This window comes from Erpetoichthys calabaricus, chromosome 12 (assembly GCF_900747795.2).
Source record: "Erpetoichthys calabaricus chromosome 12, fErpCal1.3, whole genome shotgun sequence".
Taxonomy (NCBI): Eukaryota; Metazoa; Chordata; class Cladistia; order Polypteriformes; family Polypteridae; genus Erpetoichthys; species Erpetoichthys calabaricus.
Genome location: NC_041405.2, coordinates 129,277,204 through 129,295,937, shown reverse-complemented (window position 1 = coordinate 129,295,937; position 18,734 = coordinate 129,277,204). Strand labels below are relative to the sequence as shown.

At 44.6% G+C, this 18,734-nt stretch overlaps 1 protein-coding gene across 1 annotated transcript in view; it reads left to right on the top strand.

Moving 5' to 3' along the window:
- Positions 1 to 1,206: 1,206 nt before the first annotated feature.
- Positions 1,207 to 18,734, top strand: part of ifi30a (IFI30 lysosomal thiol reductase a) — a 40,918-nt gene continuing 23,390 nt past the window's right edge. Inside the window, exon 1 of the mRNA XM_028816177.2 lies at positions 1,207 to 1,383. Coding sequence (XP_028672010.2) covers positions 1,258 to 1,383 — 126 coding nt within the window. The 5' untranslated portion in view covers positions 1,207 to 1,257. The remainder of the gene's footprint in view (positions 1,384 to 18,734) is intronic.

Genomic DNA, 18,734 nt, shown 5'->3' with positions numbered 1-18,734 from the left:
CCACTGGCTCAGACAGGGCTGGCTATGAGGATGTTGTCTCGGTCCCAATGGATCTGGTGACCATGGTGAAAATGGCTCCATGTTTTCTGACTTTGTAAAAGGTCCGGGGCTGCAGTTCCAGCACCCTGAGCCACATCATTGGCCTTGGTGTTCCAATACTGGTGGTGCAGTGAAGAAGATCAATCCCATCCTCGTGGGCAGACGCTGGAGGCTCTTGCAAACCTGCAGGGTCAACAGAAGTGCCCAGTTTGTGAATTCTGACCACGGACTTGTTGTTGCAAAGGTACAGCTCTGTGTTCTGTCGATTCGTACCGCCTTGTCGAAATAAGCTGCACATGCAAATATTTACACTTCTAAAAGTGAAAACGCCGAAATGAACATAGCATCTTTATGGTATTATTTACCATAAGCCAATTAAGGTTGCACATACCAATCATGTTCGGCTTACAATCACAACAATGCTGGGACAAAAAAACATGGGAAAGCATTGGCTTGAGGCATTGGATACGTTTGCTGCTAGTGGCTTAAACGACAAATAATTTTAATAGGGTCCGTTTTCATTAACTTTATTTATTTATTTAAAAAGCTTACTTATTGACTCTTGGATTAGAATAAAAATATACTGCGCATGCGCAGAAGCACATTTCGCTATGTTGCGTGGTTCTGATGTGTATCGGCGCCCCGTTGCTGATATTATACTCCCAGACCAGAACGACTGGTGCCCATGAATATGCTGTGTTCAAATGTCATTAATTAATCCTGTCCGTTATCTGCTGGTCTCTGCAAAGCCGCATTCTGTTGCTGATAAAGCGGTTGATCAGGCGGGCATACACGGATACTGGAGTTAATGCCGTCTTTTACTTGTATTAGCAGTGGATCGCGCACGAATTGGGGTCTCGCCTTCTTCCATCAGGTTGGTCAGAGTTTGTATTGGGGAGAAGTAAGGCCAGGAGCGTAATAAAACAGGAAGATAAAATTCAGTCGTAGTTTATATAAGCGTTTCCCAAAGCTTCTTCCTAACAATATACAAGCTACACATTCTGAGGAACTTAAAAACAGAAGTGAAAACTGACTATCGAGCTCGTGATTCGAGTTGGCTGCAGTTTGCGCAGCTCCGGCCCGGCCTCTGGAGATCTGCTCCGCTGAGCTGCCGGCTTTTCGTCACCTCGCGCACGAGGGGCGGAGCTCGCGGCAGCGGTACAGAAAGCCCCTGGCAAGCCGGTTTCGTTTTCAAATCGAGTTGGACGCTGACCTGCCATGGGGTATTTCTTGGGACTGTTGTTGCTGGCTCTTGTGGCGGCCAAGGGTAGCGAAGGCAAAGGTGTGTGCGATCAGTCCCCTTTAAAATGGTGCCGCTCACAGGAAACCGCCTCCGCCTGCCAGGTGAGTTCACTTTGACAACATTTTTGTTTTTTTGGGACGAGTTTCTGTTTAAGGAAACGGGGTGCATAATTTCCAAAGACGTCATCGGCCCCGAGGAACGCGATCTTCAGAGTCATGAAACTGTAAAGTTAACCTTAGTTTACATTTACTTTGAGCGGGTGATGGTACAAAGTTAATCTTGTTCTCAGTATTAACCAAACAAGTTCTTCGTGCATTTTTTTTACAGTCGAAACCTTCCCGTAAACATTAACAGGAATGTCATCTTGTGACCTCCTGTAAAAGCAGGAAATAAAATATGTGAAGTGACATTAAATGAGATTTGCCCCTTCATTCGTCTTATCCGGCTATCTTCATATCTAATTTTGTCCAATAAAACTTGTGTACAAGTCGAGGACCAGTCCTGGACAACATGCTGGTCTCTTGGGGAGGACGGACCACTCTCTCACATTATCATTAACATGGGGACAATTTTTGTCAAACACACCCATTTCTGGGTTGCAAGGGGTTCAAACCTGATTACCATGGGCGAAAGGACAGGACCAGCCTGGACCTCATGTCAGTCTATCACAGGGCACAGAAGCTGACCATTAGACTCCATGCTGTCTGCTGACCCGGACTAAGGAGCTGTGAAGCAGCCCAGAGTCTTCATTCCTTAATGATAGCGGAGTTTATTTTTTAGCCTAATTAACCATATCCAGATTCTTTAAAATGGCTAATGTGCTGACAGTGGAGACAAAATAAGGTGATATTCTGTTTATGCCAGAGGGGAGAATCAAGAGACTGAGACTGGACAACCTTTGCAAGTGCTGCTGCTTTCTGGAGTCCGCTCAGTTTCTCTCATTTATCCAACACACATAAAATGCCCCTCTGTGCTCCATGTTCATCTCCCAATAGCTGAAGGAAAGCCCACGGAGACATGTAGAAACCTGCAAACTCTGCAGCTGATACAGCGTCAAACAGAAGAACTAACCACTCTGCCACCCACCTCTTAATTTCACTGTTAGAGGTGTTAATCCGTTTTATAAAACTGGATTATTCAGATTGCAGTTCAAATTCATGGAGAAATTCTCACTTCCATATGTGACCAGTGGACTCAGTAAGCAGACAGGTGGATGGATGGATCCGTGTGCTCATTTTCACACTACTGGTTATGGTAAAAAAAACTGGGGGAGTTATTTTTAAAATGGACGTGTGTTAGGATCTTACATGGTGTGGTGGATAAAGGTGCCATTTTCATTCCTCGCTCACTCACCTTCTGTATGGAGTTTGCATGTTCGCGTCATGCCTGTCTAGCTTTGGTCCCAGCACTCCTGTACTGTTCATTGGAGACTCTTGCTGAGTCTCCTGTGGTGGACGGTGTCCAGTCCAAGGCTGGAAAATGAGGCAAGTTAGTGGTGTGCAGGGTCTTCAGTGTTCAGAGTACAGTAAAATGGCAATTTACAGCTGCTAATCCACGTGTGACATGTCGCCACTCTCTGGCTGCCTCATTTGTGAGTAGGACTGTCTTACCTTGAATCTTCTGACTTCCTTACTTGCCTAAATCTCAGATGCCAGTTAAAGAAGCAAAGTGATATGCTGGAGTATCTCTGGCAGGAGAGGTCTTGTCTAATGGACAATATCACTGCAATTTCAAGCTACTAAGAAGTCCTCTTGATTTGATTTATTTTTTATATACAGTATATAATTGGGTCTTCAAGTGCTTCTTAAAGTAGTTTAAGTCGTTTGTTTTTCAACTTTGACAAAAGGCTTAAAAATTGCCGGGCAGCAGTAAAGCAGCCTCTTCAGAGAATATTTCTTTGTGAGGCTCTGGCTGATATTGCAGGCCTCGACCAATGCATCCTGGCATGGAATGGATGGGCGCGAACCCGGCGGCACACAGTGTAGCGCGGGGGTCTCCAACCTTTTTTCCCCCCCGAGAGATACTTTTACAAAATGTAAATGGCCGAGAGCTACTCATGTTTTCTAACGTTTATTCTCATTGTTATTTCAACCCAAACAAACTGAATACTCTTGTTTTGCCTGAACATTTACAAAATGTTGGTGTCCACAACTTACATTTTGCATTAAACCATCAGAAAAAATATTTAGTTCACCTGCAAGTGCATTTTGTATGTCTGTATGCATTTTCTAGTGTATCTCACACTATTGAACTTAAACATGAATGCTGTCAAAACAAAACAATGTAATTCCAAATACACAAATATTCCTTATTCATTTGTCATTTTGTCACATGTCACTGTGTCACTTTATTCACATGTCCAGTTGCATGTGTGATGTGTTTTTAGTTAGTCAGATCAACAAGAGAGGTGTCTGGTGGAGTGGAGCCACTTAGGTTGACTCTTCTGGAGTCATTTAAATGTTCGTCTGTCAGTCTTGTTCAGAACTTTGATTTCATGACATTCATGTCAGACTCACAGAGGTATGGAGACCCAAACAAAGCAGACATTTTCAGAGCTGCTTGGTGAAGATTCTTATAGTCATCTGGCTCTACTAAGCTCCAGAAATGCTGAGAATGCTGTTGAGACTTTAACTACACATTATTTTGAAGGTTTACTAATATATAATATATAAAATCCAGTGTCTGTCTGTCCGCTTTTCACGAGAGTCCTACTTAACGGATTTAGATCGGGTTTTTTTCTATAATTTGCTTGAACATTCAGGTTGATTTTGCGACTTCTCTCATTTTGCTATGTATCACAGGTCGCTTGTGGTACCGATTTATTTGTATGAATCCGAGAAACACACAGCGGGCCGAGGAGAGGGGCCTTCCTCACTCACTCGCCAGCTTCAGGACGTGTACCTTAACTCCACTTAGCTAGCGAATTCAACTTTGTTTGATATTTAAAATAAAGTGTTACTTAGGTCTTGATGAGTCGGAGTCCAGATATTCTCTTAAGGGTATGCCACATTGAGAAGATAATTGCAATTCAGATTATGGATCGAGATTTTGTGTTAGTGGTGGCGCAGTGGGTAGCTCTGCTGCCTCACAGTTAGGAGACCTGGGTTTACCTCCCGGGTCCTCCCTGTGTGGAGTTTGCATGTTCTCCCCGTGTCTGCGTGGGTTTCCTCCCACAGTCCAAAGACATGCAGTTTAGGTCGATTGGTGATTCTAAATTGGCCCTAGTGTGTGCTTGGTGTGTGTGTGTGTGTGTCCTGCGGTCGGTTGGCACCCTGCCCAGGATTGGTTCCCTGCTTTGCACCCTGTGTTGGCTGGGATTGGCTCCAGCAGACCCCTGTGACTCTGTGTTCGCATTCAGCAGTTTGGAAAATGGATGGATGGATGGATGAAGTTTTCAAATTTATGTAGGATTCATTAACCCTTTAGCAAGCTACTTGGAAAGGGGTTGCGAGCTACTGGTAGCTCGCGATTGACGTGTTGCAGACCCCTGGTATAGTGCTACAAGAAACCCTGACGAGACAAAAATGACTTTGGCATCCTGGAGAAAAGAAGTAATCATTTAGGCCAGGAGACAAAATCAGTCGTTCTCCAAATGATAGTTGGTTTTAGTTTGAGATTGAAGATTGAAGTCCAAAAGGATGGCCCCGAGGCACATTTCCATTATATTAGTGGTAAGAAGTGGAGATGTGCTTGGGAAATTAAGAGTGATGAGAGTATAACAGAATTAAGAACTGGTTACACTGGTGTGAATACTGGAATAGCCCCTCTCTGTGGTTGGAAAATGAAAATGTAACATAATTCGAAAAGTGTGCCTGTTCTATTGGTGTTAGCGGTGGGATTGTGTCTCACATTCGCATATCAGAAACATTTTGAGAACAACAGGCTGTTAAGCCTAACAAAGCCCATGAATCCTGTCTCCCTAATTTCACCAAAGCTGTCACCTTGAATCATCCTGAATATTGAATTAAAGTATGGAGATAGCGTAACTTCATTAAAAACCGACTGGCAAAGTAATGGCTCCCCAGCAGAGGAGAAGAAGAACAACTGTAGCTGCTATCATTGGGTTTTTGAATCATTTTTTATGTGCTTTTTCTCAGCCATCATTTATAGGAGATCCGATTCTGAACTCAGTTTTTAATTATTTTGTGTACTTTTTTTTACAGCTGTTAAGATTTTTTGGGCCAGTCTGACCACAAAAGTGTATTTGTTATTCTTTTTCCTCAGCCGGTGCTAATTCATTCACATTACCCTCCGAGGTCATAACCCACAGGAAATGATGTGATGAGTTGAAAGGTCACACATGGGAATTCTTCCTCATCCGCTCTGACGGATTTCTAACACCCTGCTTGCTTTTCAAAACCATTAATGTCTTTGACTCTCCAACTTTTTGATCTTTGCTGGGATACACTCCAGCACCCCCTGTGACCCTGGATGTGGGTGAGAAGATGATGTGACATGACGTGACTTGGCAGCTCTCTTTCCAGTGTCGACCCTTTTTGGTTTCCTGACTACTTTGGTTCTTCGATTTGTGTCTCAAACCTTTTTTTACTTATTTATTTGCTGGTGTTACTGGTATAATGGCAGCTTCCTCCAATACACGACTGTCCTTCATTAGCCCAGTAGGCTAAGCAGCTCATTTCTTCTCTCTGCGCCCGAGCTGATCAGCACCACCTATGGCAGCCATGTTGTACTGTGGCAGCTCTAAGACTTAATAATGACTTTATTACAAGTCTCAGACCCCCATATGTGAGGATGTGTGCATATCAGGTAGATAAGTGATCGCTATATGTACAAGTGCTCCACATAGAGCCTGCTTTCATGATATTATTTGTAGACTGTATTGTAGTAAAACTGCGGTGGGTTGGCACCCTGCCCGGGATTGGTTCCTGCCTTGTGCCCTGTGTTGGCTGGGATTGGCTCCAGCAGACCCCCGTGACCCTGTGTTCGGATTCAGCGGGTTGGAAAATGGATGGATGGATGGATTGTAGTAAAAAAATAATTTTGTTTCATTGCTTTTGAGCTTTTAAGTGCTTCCTTCACATTCCAGCTGCAGTATAACATTCTAGTCTTGGCAGCGAGCTGATCCGACGAGGTGCCCCCGCTGTGCCCCCCATTTTACAGATTTCCATTCATGGCATCAGGAGTCACCAGCTCATCTCATGCAGCTTTGCAGTTTAAGCCCCTTTTGCTTTGTTGCATCACGGGCTACTAGAGCCCACCTCGATAGTGAGCAGTCCTGGACGAGACCCCAGTCTGCAAAGGGTTACACACACCCACACTGCACCATTTCAGCGCTGGGCTACTACAAGCCTGCATTTTGATTGTCTAAGTTAAAGAATAAATGGATGGATTTGATCTTTAAAGGTGGAAATTTTGTCTCTCCAATACGAATTGCTAGAAGCCCCTGCCAGCCGTGTCGAGCAAGTCCTCCAGAAGAAAGTGGGGTTGTAAGCCAAGGTGAGGCAGGTCCATGTTGTGTCTGCTTGAGCCACTGGGGGGCACAGGGGAGTTGTGTCCCAGTTTAAGAGCCGCACACCTCTGCTGCAGCCTGACATGCCAAGCAGGCCTTGTATCATTCAGGGTGGAGGGAACAACACAAGCAAACGCTGTCTTTTATAGCGCCTTCCTCTAGTGAATATTGTCCTAAGCCACTTTACAAGTACTGAACATGTAAGGTTTGAGCGCATTTCTTAAAAGATGGAGTTCAGGCAGGTGAAACGAGTCACTCGGGGACACACCGGGAGCAAAAGGCAAAAACGGAGTTGGCAGTCTTGTTGTCTAAATCCAGCAGCCCCGGGCCACAGTCTCTGCCCAGAGTAAGCGTGTTTTGGGAAGACAACATTTTTAAATGGATGTCTGCTTAAAAGCAGCAGGTGTCCTTGGAGTTGTAAGAAGAGGACGAGTCCAGAGGTGGATGATCTGCCACATTCATCCAAAAAGTGCTGAAAGGAGGAAGAGAAAAGGAGGAAGTGCAACAAGGAAAAAAAAAACGACCGACGAGTCCGCATTCCAAACTGCCACTTCCTCAAAGAATAAGGGCGTACAGATTAAAAAAAACAAAGAGTGGTGCAGTACAGAAAAGGAAAGAGAAGAAACAAATAGCAGGCAGGCCCCAACTCTCCTTTAGTGGCTGTTGGATATTCATCGAGTGAAAGATGCCCTTGCACGCCTGTCCATTAGAAAAATATCGGATTAAAAATGTTTAACCACAACTTAACTTTTCATCCATCCCTCACTTGTAATTTCAAGGTCGCATGGAGCCACACTCATATCTCAGCATGCAAAGCAGGAACCAAACCATTGCATGGCCAACACAATTGACCGAAAAAGAAAACCTAAAATAATTAAAACGACAAGAAAGCTTTACCTTGGGCATATTTCAGGAAAGTGGAGATGGCAGCGGGGCTTTGAGGTTAAAGCACTGGATGGTGAGCTGCAAGCTGCCTGAGCGAGTCAGGGCGATTTCTCTCGCTGCAGTGTGTTATAATATCCATCCATCCATTTTCCAACCCACTGAATCCGAACACAGGGTCACCGGGGTCTGCTGGAGCCAATCCCAGCCAACACAGGGCACAAGGCAGGGAACCAATCCTGGGCAGGGTGCCAACCCACCACAGTGTGTTATAATATGTAAGTTTAATGTCACTGTCTCTGTGCACACTGTTATGGAGTCTTTCATACAGGCAGACCAAGTATGGTACGCAGGGGCTCAGCATTTAGACTTGCCGGGCCAAAGACAACTGGAGAATTGAATAGTCGGCCTAAAGACAGACGAGTATATTTCTGTCTTCTGTCAGCACAAAATCCTTGTTGGGAGAATGAGAACTGTATGTAGGCATTGTGCTATTCCTGTATTTTTGAAGGTGGGGTTTGAGTCCTTTCCTGTTCTTGTTTGGATCCAGAGCCAAGAGCCTGCACATGGAGCAACCAGAATATAAGGATGGACCTACGGCCAACACTTTGAAGCTGCCGGGCGGAAGATTATGTCTTCCGTCCGGTGAAAATCCTTTCAGCGTGGCGATGAAAGATGGCAGACGGCGTAGATCAAGACTCCCACATTCTTGATAGAGTCTGTCATAAGCTTCCCGTCTGTAATACCGCGTAAGCCGATATTAAACAAAGCTAAGTTATTCTTATACTTCTCATGTAAACTTGTGACCGCCATATTGCATGCTGGGGGGGGGGGGGATAACACCTTTTTAATTTATGATTATTTAAATTCAGGTTAATTAAAACGCCGCAATTGAAAAGAACACATTTCCGGAGAGCTGATGCCTCTTAAGGAAACACAGTGGTTGAAGCCTTCAAACGATTGTACGCTTGCTCCAAATCAGCGCCTTGTAAATTGTTCACTGGAAGATGCTATGAGATTAAAGGCGCTTTCACTGCCTGAGCTGCACCATTTTTCAGTTGCAGTTTATGTGTACTGTGACCACTTGGGGGCTCCCGGGAAAGCATCCCATAGTCAAGCCGTGCAAAAAGTACATTTCAGAATCTCTAAGTCTCAGAAAGTAGGGTGTTGTATTGCGTTAGCCATTATGAATGTAGTGAGAAGTCAAGCAAAATGACACCTTTTTATTGGCTAACTAAAAAGATTACAATATGCAAGCTTTCAAGGCAACTCAGGCCCCTTCTTCAGGCAAGATGGTGTCAAGATGGTGTCTTGCCTGAAGAAAGGGCCTAAGTTGCCTTGAAAGCTTGCATATTGTAATCTTTTTAGTTAGCCAATAAAAGGTGTCATTTTGCTTGACTTCTCACTAAGTCTCAGAAAGAAAGAAAGATAGACCAAAAAAAATTGAGGTGCATCCAAACATCACTAGCAGGCACCAGATCCACCCACACTGCGCTTCCTTCCCCCTTCCCATCAAAGAGGGCCAAAGATGGCGGTAGTTAGGCTACAGTCTACTATTTCAGGGTGTGCGTCTGTCCAAGCTGCCCACAGCACAAGGTGGCGCCATCCAGTGGCAGAACCCTACATCAGGGTTAGGTGTTAGCTCCCCTCGGAGTGTAGAAAATGGCGCCGACGGACTCCCTAGACCCATCCATCCATCCATTTTCTAACCCGCTGAATCCGAACACAGGGTCACGGGGGTCTGCTGGAGCCAATCCCAGCCAACACAGGGCACAAGGCAGGGGACTCCCTAGACCACAAATCAGTAATCTTAGCTTTATGTTACATGGCACCTTTAACAATGATCTGGATAAGAAAGAATGACAACAAGAGGGAGGAAGAAAAGGTTTTGATGCCTTACAGGGAAAACCCCAGCACGTCCGGTCACCCGTGTCTTGCTCACTTATTGAATTCTGTCTTAGCTATCACTTCTGTTCCAGATTATAAAAATATGAAATGGTGGCACTTCTCCTGCTGGGGGATTTCCATAATTAGCAGTCTGCCCTGGCATGGCTATGTGACGAAACAGGCAGGCTGAGAGAGCAGGCAAGCCCAAGTAAAGTTCACATCCACAATCTGCTGACATGTCTGATGTGTCTGAAGAAACTGGTGGGGCTCAAAATGGCTCGATTTAAAGAGCCAGCGGACACCAACTTGAACCTGACATCGCTTAGTCAGTCCTGGCTCTGGGCATCAAATGAGTACCTTTGGCTTGGTGCGTAACCTTTACATTCTCCCTTTGCTCATCACCCATCTGTTTGTAGATCCATAATTGATCATAATGTTGTAAAAAATGCAACACAAAATAGCAAAAAGGGTGATGACTTCCAAAAAAAAATCTCAAACCAAGCAAGAATCTTCACTGACCTGCCAAGAGAGAGCCTTGCAACAGGCCGGCTTTGACCTACACAGGCCCAAAAATGGGGAACAGGCTTTATAAAGTTCAACATACTTTACAAAATACACGCAAACTGCCACTGAAGGGAAGAGAGAACATTACACATCAGTGTAAGAGCCATTTGTTAGTTAGTAAGGATTTGTTAAACTGATAAGAAGTACTTTCTTAGTTATGTTAAAATGTTTGCCTCGATATTAATGCATAGTCTATGGGAGATTCTATTATAACGTCCACAAGCTAAACTAAAGTGGAATATTCAAATTATTTCTTGTCCCTCTGACGGCCATGCCCTGCTCCAATTTTATTAGTTTATTAAGTTGTATAAAGGGCATGCAGAGGACGGGGTTACTGGAGGCTGGGCGGGTGAGGCCTCTCATTTGGGTTACTGACTGCCAGCAACTGCAGCAGGTGATGCCTCTCATTCCGGTTAATGAATGCCAGCTTATTGGGTGGGTGATGCCTCTCATTCCGCTTAATGAATGCCAACGTCTGGTGCTTCTCGTGGTTACTGGCCTCTCATGATAAAGTCCCTGCAGGAGTTCTTGCCACCTGCTCTACCTCCATGTACGTCGTGCAGACTACTTTGTATTTAAAGTGAACTGTAAAATGGTACAGGTAAGTGGGTGAATGTGCCCCTGTGACGAACAGGTGGTTGGTTTCCACCTTGTGCCCATGGCATTAGTTTCCAGATAAGCGGCTTAGAATGTGTTTGGAGTAGAAGGCATTTTCCCCTCATGAAAGACTCTTTGATCTGCATTTTAAATAATAAAAATACCCACAGGATATCCATCAGGACCATAAATGTGAGCAAAAATAAAATGTGACAGGTACAGTGGAGGTTTATTTTCCTCGCATACACCCCCAGTTTTGCAAGTTTCATTTTTTAAGTACCAACACCACGTTGTTTCACGAGTTTACCCGCCAGAGCATATAAAGGGTGCCATTGAAGGAGAGTTCAACGTTTACTGAGAAACACACGTCAGGTGCCCCTGGGGTCATAAAGTGAGCACCCACCTCACCCCTTGCAGGTCATTTCTCGCCTTTTGCGTCATGGCGGCTTTATGTTCCTCATCTTCTTGTTTACTGTCTCAATTCTCCCAACCCTCACATGGCGGCCAATTTTTGCCACAATGCAGACAGTGGGTGTGTATGGTAGCAGCTCCTTTATTTAAACTGAGTGTCTGTTCTGGAAGACATGAGCAGCCACTCAGAAATGCTCAGAGAGTCGACACCACCAGAACGCCACTGCAGCAGCCACTTGGGCTGACACACCATCCCACCCTGACATGACCGTGTGATAAGTCTGAGGGGGACAACTGTGCGCATCTCTCTTGTGACTTGGCCTGCTTTTCGATGACCTTGTAGTGCACCTGAGAAGCTCAGGCCTTGGAATTGCATTTTTGTGCACTTTGTAGAAGTGTTAGATCAAGGGGGTCCCTGAGGCCGTAGTGCCCTCCGGTTTTTGCTCCAGCCTGTGCTTAAGCCTATCAGTGGTGATAGCAGAACTTGTCATTTATCGTACGGCTTGTTAGTGAATTTTATTGTCCCACATCAGGTCATTTTTATCGTATTGTAGATTATTTCCTTTCAGAGGATATCGTCCTAATAATTTGTGGACCACTCAGTTTTTTAGTTTTTCCTCTTTTGTTTCTTTCCATCTTTTTTTATTACTGTATATACTTGCTTATAAGTTGGGTCTTGAAACCCGAAAAATCGATCATAAAATCAGACCCATCCATCCATCCTCTTCCGCTTATCCGAGGTCGGGTCGCGGGGGCAGCAGCTTGAGCAGAGATGCCCAGACTTCCCTCTCCCTGGCCACTTCTTCTAGCTCTTCCGGGAGAATCCCAAGGCGTTCCCAGGCCAGCCGAGAGATATAGTCCCTCCAGCGTGTCCTGGGTCTTCCCCGGGGCCTCCTCCCGGTTAGACGTGCCCGGAACACCTCACCAGGGAACACCTCCCCTCCTTTAATCGCCACCTTATCGTGGTGGAGGGGTTTGCATGTCCCAATGATCCTAGGAGCTCTGTTGTCCGGGGCTTTATGCCCCTGGTAGGGCCACCCAAGGCAAACTGGTCCTAGGTGAGGGATGAGACAAAGAGCGGTTCAAACCTCCTATGATGAACGAAAACTTTGGACGGTGTTTTCCCTTGCCCGGACGCGGGTCACCGGGGCCCCCCTCTGGAGCCAGGCCTGGCGGTGGGGCTCGATGGCGAGCGCCTGGTGGCCGGGCCTGCACGCATGGGGCTCGGCCGGGCACAGCCCGAAGAGGCAACATGGGTCCCTCTTCCCATGGGCTCACCACCTATGGGAGGGGCCAAGGAGGTCGGGTGCAGTGTGAGTTGGGTGGTGGCCGAAGGCGGGGACCTTGGCAGTCCGATTCTCGGCTACAGAAGCTAAAATCAGACCCCGACTTTTTTTTTTTTTTACATCTTCTTGCCTCCTCCAATCTCACATCAGTTACCCAGACGCATCGAATTTTGTTGCAGCAGAGCAGTTGCCAATTTCTTTTGCCATTTCAATGACTTTTAATTTAAAACCAGCTTCATATTTCCTTCTGATCTTACACTCCATCGTTGATAAGGGATGCTCTTATGATAAAGGTGTATGAGGGTGTGAGATACAAAAAAACACAAAACGGTGCAAATGTTGCTTCGGAATAGTTCAGGTATTACCGTGTGGTCACGTAGGCAATACATAGAAATAAAAGGCCGTGTGCTCCGTGGTTACTCTCTCAGGTTGGCGTTAATCTCTTGGACCAATAGCATGAGTTTTCCGCATTCAACTTATACAACCGACATTATAAAATACCGGAAATTATACGGTCAAATCAAGTCCCGACTATTCTGCGGGAGAACTTAAATGAGAGTATATACTGCATATGAGATCCTTCATGATGAACACACACTGGAGTGAATGGTACCAGGTTAGCCGGTGAAATGCTGGCTCTTGTGTCATTTGAACCTCGTTGTTAACTGGAAGTCAGTTAAGATAACAAGAAGAAAATGGAGCTGCTAAAAACTATAAGACCTAATTAAGAGTTGGGAATTTTAACAGTTGAGTTAACAATGATGAAGCACTGATGAATGATTAATGTTGCTTGAGTATTAATGACTTCTAATTAAGAAATTGTGTTGAGCAAAAGCCTGCAACATTTGTGGCCCTCTTGGACCGAATTAAATAAAATAAAATTGATTATTCGGACTGGGTGAAGCACTCTCTGCCACACTCATCTGAAGGTTAACGCAGTTTGATTCGGGTGAACGTGCTAAAAATATTCAAGGAAAAGATGGTGGAACAAATTGTCCTGATAGTCCATCATCTTCCCATCCATCTGTTTTGAAAGCTGCCTAATCTAATTTTGAGGATTTGGAAGAGGCAACCATAGGACACACGCTAACAATCAAACCTGGATCTGTCCCAGCCATACGCGCTCACTAGTTAGAGCAGGGGTCTGCATAGTCAGTCCTGGAGGGCCGCAGTGGCTGCAGGTTCTTGTCCACCCCAATTACTTAATTAGAAACCAAACCTTTCCAAAAGCAGATCTTATTTATTTTTATGCGTTGTTAGTGTTTTCATTCTGCCATGTCGGGTCATTTTATTTTTGTTCTTTTCAAGGATGTCATCCAAATGATTTGAAGCCTAAAGTGGATGAATAATTCTCAGTCCTTCACTTTTTTCTCCTCACTTTCCTTCCTTGTATAGTCTGGGTGTTGGGCAAGGTCGTGGGGTCCAGTGGCTGTGGGACATCTGTTGGTGAAGAAAGATTCATGGATCTTGACTTTTCTGACAATGTTGTGATCTTTGCGGAATCAATGGAGGCTCTGATTGGGGCGTTTGAGAGACTGAGTGAGGAGGCCGAGTGTCTGGGCTTGTGAGTGTCCTGGATAAAAACCAAGATCCAAGCCTTTAATGACCTCTTAGGCACGGCCATCAGCAGTGTGTCTGTTTGCGGAGAGAGTGTCGGCCTTGTTGAGAGGTTTACTTACCTTGGCAGTGACATTCATGTCTCTGGTGACTCTTCCTATGAAGTCAGTAGAAGGATTGGGAGAGCATGGGGCGTCATGAGGATGCTGGAAAGGGGTGTGTGGCGCTCCCGATATCTATGCAAAAGGACGAAGGTCCAAGTCTTTAGAGTCCTGGTGCTTCCTGTCTTGCTATATGGTTGTGAGACATGGATGCTCTCCAGTGACCTGAGACGAAGGCTGGACTCCTTCAGTACTGTGTCTCTCCGGAAAATCCTTGGGTACCGTTGGTTTGACTTTGTGTCGAATGAGCGGATGCTCATGGAGTCCTGAATGAGGCACATTACCTGCATTGTGAGGGAGCATCAGTTACTGCACTACGGCCATGTGGCGCGTTTCCCAGAGGGTGATCCACCTCGTAAGATCCTCATTGTTGGGGACCCAAGTGGCTGGACCAGGCCAAGGGGTCGGCCCACGTGACACCTGGCTGCGGCAGATAGAGGGTCATTTCCGGAGGGTGGGACTGGACCGTGTGTCTGCCTGGGGGGTTACCAACCGGGATCCCAAGTTGTTTTGTCGTGTAGTGGGTACGGCAACACACTGTACCAGTGCATGCTCCACAACCTGATCTGAATTTTAATAAACCAGATGATTCATGATGAACTCACACAGGTGGAAATGGAAACAAGTTAGATGGAGAACTGCTGGCTTGTTTGTCATTTCCATCTTGTTGCTAATAAGGAGCCATTAAAAACAGTGAGTGCGGCTGTTTAAGACTGAAATATGTAATTAAGGGTTCGGAATCTAAACAAGTGAAGTGTAAAAATGTCACTTGAGCAATAATTGACTTCTCAGTTACACATTAGGTTGAAATAAAAATGTGCAGCCACTATGGCCCTCCAGGACCAGTTTTGAAGACCCCGATTTAGAGTTGCCAGTAAACTAAGAGACGAGTCTGTGGGATGTAAACCAGAAAATGCAGACACGGGAAGAATAGGCAACCTCCGGACCGGCATTGTAATATTCTGTTTAGGTCCATTAAAGCCCAGCAGAGAACACACACATCGAGAGTATGAACACCAAAACACACCCAGTATGGAGTGGAGAGAAGGACTTGCATGGACTTGTGCTGATCTAATATTGTTCAAGCTTAATGATGACCTGGCCGAGAGTCTACTGGAAATGGCCACTAGAATAGCACAGCCTGGTGACTTTTCACTTTCTAATAATGCAGAATAACACACAGAGTGTGGCTGACCCTCCACCAGTGGGAGTAGGTACTTCTAGGGTAGATTGAAATGGGGGGGGGGCGGGGGCAATAGTCACATAGAGCCGGAGTTCCCCATCTGACAGGTGGCAGTAGAAGTCGCCCTTTATGCTCTTTCCCACTGGAGTAGGCAGGTGACCTGGGGGTATCCAGGCCCTTTAACTGGCTTCATGTTTGCAAAGTCACTTGTAACCACTTGGGGCAAGGTCTAGAAGGATGGCCACAGGAGTGTCCATTGCTCTTAAAACCTGTCGAGATGCCCAGAACTGATTTGTGAGCCATTCCGTCTTGTAGCAAGAGCTCAAATGTCAGGATGAGACTAGGCCAGACACTTCACTAAAACAGCAAGGGTGGAGAGAGAAGAAGACGACATTTGGGTGGGGGTTTGATGTCAGGCTAGCCCACCTGTTAGACGGGTTCAAGTACATCTGGGGCAGTGGGTTTTTATTCCCTCCACTGTGTGATTTATATTTATAATAAATATGCCTTTTCTGAATTACTTTAGCACTTTGGTATGATGTGGGTAGGGGACGACTTGAGAGTGCCCTCTGTCTTCCACAATCCAAATGTAAAAATACCTTTGTGTGTGTTGTTTTAACAAATTAGGTTCTTATTGCACTTAAATGTTAATACATCAATTGAGAAGTATGTATGTGTAAATATAAATATACAGTATATATATATATATATATATATATATATATATAGTGGCAGATATTATTTGGATTTGATAAGGATGTAAGAAAGGGTATGAAAATGAATCATGAAAATGTGGGCTTCTTGTCGTTATTTTTACCCCTAGAATAATGAATCAAAAACATTGAATTTTTTCAAACAATACAAAATTTTATTATCTGTAATCAAAACATTTAAATACCAAAATGTCAACGTACTGTAAATTCAGTATGAAAGGTATTTCTAGCGTCTAGTCCTTCGTGTGACATGTTTTGAGACAGTCAGCAGCACACAGCCCGATGTTGTAGTCAGGACAGTAGAAGTGTTTCTTTGGGCACTTTTCTTATAATATTGTTTTCTGTTGCTTGGACATGACAGAGTAGAATGTCAGTGCCTGATCCGCATGATCGATGTGCCCATTGTGTTATTGTGGGCGGCCACAGCACCAGGGTTAGTGACATCCACATTTCCCCTGACACAAACATTGACAGTTGCTGCGTTGTGAACAGTGCTTAAGGAGCTAGCATCTTCCTTGTCCTTATTTTATTATTATTTAGCCTTTTTTGCCACGCACCTACTTAACACCACAGTGAACATTCGGGTGACCAAATTCACCGGCATATCGCAGTGGACCGGTTGTGTAGTGCTGTATGCATCAGTTTCACTATCCGTGTCAATGTCCGCCGACTAATTCACAATGTCATTACTGTCACTTGATTCAACTAATGGTTCAGTTCAGTTTCAGGCTTTACAAACTTCTGTTTATACACCATTATGTTTTGGTTGATGGCTCCTACTCACTCATGAATATTAATGAGTTTATCTTAGAGTGGCAAAATGCATAGAAATATTCATGATTTTTTGCAGCATAATGTTTTTTCAGTCACTAGATGGCAGAAGAATACTGTGCTGAGAGTTATTAGGGCTTAACACTGTAAAGTGCATTACTGTATTACAAATCACCCGAGTCTAACTCAGGAATGGAATAATCATATTTACATACAATTCCAATCCCCAGTCATTCTCGATGTTCGCACCAAGGAATTGAAAGTCATACTCACCCTTTAGAGCACCATGGCCTTTGCCCACCCATCTTTTTCGTCACAGTCCATTTAGTGGTCTCATTTAGTGCTCTCTTTGTTTATCCTGTCACTTTTATGTTGTTTTTGCATCATTTCTTCGTCCTCTTTTAGCGTCCCATCTTCATTGCATCCATTTGCAGTGACCCAAACAAACATTCAGGTGGTCACCCCCAGTGATTGATGCAGCCCTTTGTGTGCCAAATAAAGGCAGTCTGACACTGCGGACACACGGCCCCAAAGCCTCTGTCTGTTTGCATGTTCTCACTATGATTTCTTCTGTCATCCCACAGATGTGGTGGTTTGGTGTACAAGGTCATTATTAAGTCCTTGTGTAGTTTTAAGTAATAATAACTTCAGTTCTGTACATGATAAAATGAATCTGTAAAAAGAGTAATTGAAAGAATGTATTGCATTTTTACATACCGTAAAATCCTGCATATAATGTGCACTTATGTATAATGAGCATGGTGATTTAGCCCAAAATCTTCAGGTCCAAAAAGAAATTCATATATAATGCATACATTTAACTTTTCAAGATTTTATTAACTCTTTTAGGAAGGATGTCGACAGGAGGGGTGAGGGCAATAATCTGCTGTAAACGTCAAATAAACTCACCATTACCGTAAAGGCTTGGGGGAATGTTAGACTCATTGACTTGACGTCTAATCCCTGTGTGAGTGTGAGCAGCGACGAGCAAATAACGGCAAAAATGGCATCAACATCTGGCGAGAGAGTGAAGCGAATGTGCAAAGCAAAATACTCAGTAGAGACATTTTGCTTACATTTTATTATTTTGAATTGGACTCCCTGACTTGTTGGACTCCAATCGAAAATGAAAGTGAGGGGCCAGCAACACTGATCGGTCCCCAGCTGATTGTGGTGCTGAACATGTTTGTGTAGCTGAGTCTCCTATGGCAACGTTCACCTGGGAGGACCACCACTTACAAACCAGATTGGGTTGCAGTGCGACCTCTGCCGGCACCCCCAAGCAGCTGCTGCCATTGTAGTCAGGGATGGTGAAGACACGCTGGGAGTGGCTACAGAATCACCAACAGACATTTTGAGTCGATTAACGTGTGAAATGATTGCTTTGTGTGCTTTTCAGAAAATGGACTGGCAGCTGCTTACCCGCCACTCGCTGCCCGTGACTTTGCAGCCAGAAATGGCTAACACTCGCCGACAGCGCACTGCACATAGCAACAGACGATTTGTGTTGGTTTATGAGAGAAACTATTACTTTAAAATTATGTCTTGTGTATAATGCGCACCACAGGTTTTAGCAAAATAAAATGAGTGAAAATCGCACTCATTATGTTATGGCTATATTCTTGAGATGATTACTTTTCAACATGTCCACCATCAGAATTCCATCACGGTTTGTATACGTGTTGAAGTTCTACAAACGCATTCTGCAGTTGATTTTCAGTAATCCTCCGAGTCACATTAGTTATCCTAGTGTGCGGTTCATCTAAAGGATGTAGTTTTGTTGTGTGTTGCATCTTTCTTGTAATGGGGTTCTAAGTCGTCTTTGGACCCCAATGACCGAGTTTAGCTCGGCCAACCAAAGGATTCAGTTTTTGTTCTCTTCTATTGAAGATGCTGGTCAATTGTGATTCTGAAAACAGAGTGATGAACAAATCAATGAACTAATTAAAATGAATAAATAATTATTACAA